At 38.6% G+C, this 2461-nt stretch overlaps 1 protein-coding gene across 1 annotated transcript in view; it reads right to left on the reverse strand.

Annotated features, from left to right (window-relative positions):
• Positions 1-806: 806 nt before the first annotated feature.
• Positions 807-2461, reverse strand: part of TXNDC12 (thioredoxin domain containing 12 (endoplasmic reticulum)) — a 19463-nt gene continuing 17808 nt past the window's right edge. The window contains exon 7 of the mRNA XM_004679009.2: positions 807-1649. Coding sequence (XP_004679066.1) covers positions 1570-1649 — 80 coding nt within the window. The 3' untranslated portion in view covers positions 807-1569. The remainder of the gene's footprint in view (positions 1650-2461) is intronic.

Raw genomic sequence — 2461 nt, forward strand, 5'->3', positions numbered from 1 at the left:
AAATTCCAGGCTGATTTAACTGAAATTGCTGTTAAGCTCCATGGGATCTAACATAAGTGTTTTATTTGGGGCCTGTTGTTTCTTTTTAAGCTAAAAACCCAAGGTTGTGCCCTCCCTGATGGTGCAAGGGGGTAAAAGCACAGCATTTGAGGCCATCCACAGTCTCTACAGCGTGAGTTTGTTCCATTCCCTGCCAGGTAAGTAACCCACATGGCACAGACCTCTCCAGTCCCACATGCTCCTCCCCTCAGCAGTATATTTCAGTCAATCTGCGTGGTCTGTTCCCCACTGTCTCTGGTGAATCCTCTTACCCCCCTGCACCTCTGGCCTGTACCCCAGTTCTGTATGCATAAATAAATAAAAAAAAATTTTTTTTTTAAAGATTTGTTTGTGCATACAGAACTGGGGTACAGGCCAGAGGCTCAGGGGCGGTGAGAGGCTTCACCAGAGGCAGAGTGCGGAGCAGAACAGGCAGATCTACGAAGTACACTGCTGAGGGAAGCAGCGGGTGGGTCAGGAGAGGTCTGGCTCACCATGTGGTCCTCCTCCGGGGCAGGAGGCAGGCGGGAATCGAACTCATGTGGAAGTGGCTTCAGATTCTCAGTGCTGTGCTTTAACCCGCTCCGCCACCAGGGAGGGCCAAATAAATATTTTTTAAATGAGCTCTGGATACTCATTTCAATATGGGAGGTAGGTAAGCAGGAGTCCTAGATTGGGGTCCTAAATTACTTCCTCAAGGTTAGTTTTCCACGTGATCTCCACTCTTCCCTTCATTCTCTAAAACCAAAAGACCATCACAATACATGTCCTTTTAAAATTTTATTAAAGTTTAATGGAACAATACTTTTTTTTTTGTTAACCCCAATACAAAAATACAGTTGACTGCTTGACAAAAATGGCTCTTTCAAGGGCTTGAAGGTTGAATTTCTCTAACAATTAACAGGGGGAACATGCTTCTAGCGAGGACTGAGTCCAAGCACACAGCCATTCTTGCAGATGCATGCGTGCAAACAGGAAGCCCAAGCAGAAGAGAAAGGAAGTTGCAAGGATTCAGGAAGAAGTCCAAGATTATTTCCAGGAGAAAAAGTGAAGAAACAGGCTGGTTTCCTTGGTGGGGTTAGGATTACTGATTTACATTTAGGGTATGTTGTTTTTAAATAATAAGCTATTTCTGCAAATTTAGCAACGTAGAAAAGATGCTACTGATTCCTTTTACCACCAAAGTGAATATAGCAAGAATAAATGGAAAATGATTCAAATACTTAAATGTGAGGAGTAAATCTCCAAATGGCTCAAGTTTTGTGTCAAAAGATATCTTTCTTTACATTCAAAGACAAGTATACTTAGATCAGGAGCCAGCAGGAAATCTGCAATACTCTGCTGGATCCAAAAACATGGAGGTCAGCTTCTGATCGCAGAACTCTTCCACAGTGAAAGAGCTCCTTCCCAAGGAGACAGGAGCAAGCTTTTCTGGTTGATGTTATTGTTCTGAACAATTTTTCCATATCCCCTCTCCTGTGGCTTTCCTTCCAGAATGCTAATTTTGATGAAAGAAGCAACACATTCAGGTTACAACTCATCTTGAAGATGTTTCTCTCTGAAGGCATCTCCTGTCAGCTTTTCTTGAGCTTCTTTCATCCCTTGAACAACTGAAATAAAGATTGGGAAGAAGTATAAAGGAAACCTTTAATATTTGACAACCAAAATAGATTATTACATTTTGGTAGCTATATGAGCACAGAATCTGGACCCAAATTCTAATTTCTAGATTTTAGCCCTGGAAATTTTACCTCTTTGAATTTGTTTCTTCATCAATGAGACAGTATTACTTACTTCACAGATTATAAAAATTAAATGAGAATGGATCAATAAAGTACTTTATAAGCTATGAAGGACTATAAATATATTAGCAGTTATTTGGGTTACCTTTTAGGATGAGAGATGAACCCCAGTGAGAATGTACGTTTCCCCAACATTAAGGTAAAAGAAAATACCTTTGTACTGTCCCATTATATTTTTCAGATGAAAATTGCATTCATTTAATTTCCTATGAGGTAATGTGTGTGTGCATGAGCTGGTATGGGGTAGTCTTTATTGAAAGAGGTAGTAATTTCTAGCATCAACTATACACAGAAGCAGCCAAGTTTGCAGGCAAGAAAAAAAAAAGAGAGAGAGAAAAGCAAATTTATAGTCTCTCTCTTTCTCTCTTTTTTTTTTTTTTGTTGACTCCCAGGTATTTGATTCTTTTTGTTTTAATTGAAAAGGGGATGGTTTTTTTTTTTATTTTTTATGATGTTTTTTATTAAAAAGTTTTTGATTCTTTTTGTTTTAATTGAAAAGGGGATGGTTTTTTTTTTTATTTTTTATGTTTTTTTTATTAAAAAGTTTATTTTTACATCATTTTGCACATTTCTTTTTCATCTCAATTGTAATCCCCACGGGTTTCCCATCACCAAATCAC

Source organism: Condylura cristata, unplaced genomic scaffold, assembly GCF_000260355.1.
Source record: "Condylura cristata isolate star-nosed mole 26May11 unplaced genomic scaffold, ConCri1.0 scaffold00008, whole genome shotgun sequence".
Classification (NCBI taxonomy): domain Eukaryota; kingdom Metazoa; phylum Chordata; class Mammalia; order Eulipotyphla; family Talpidae; genus Condylura; species Condylura cristata.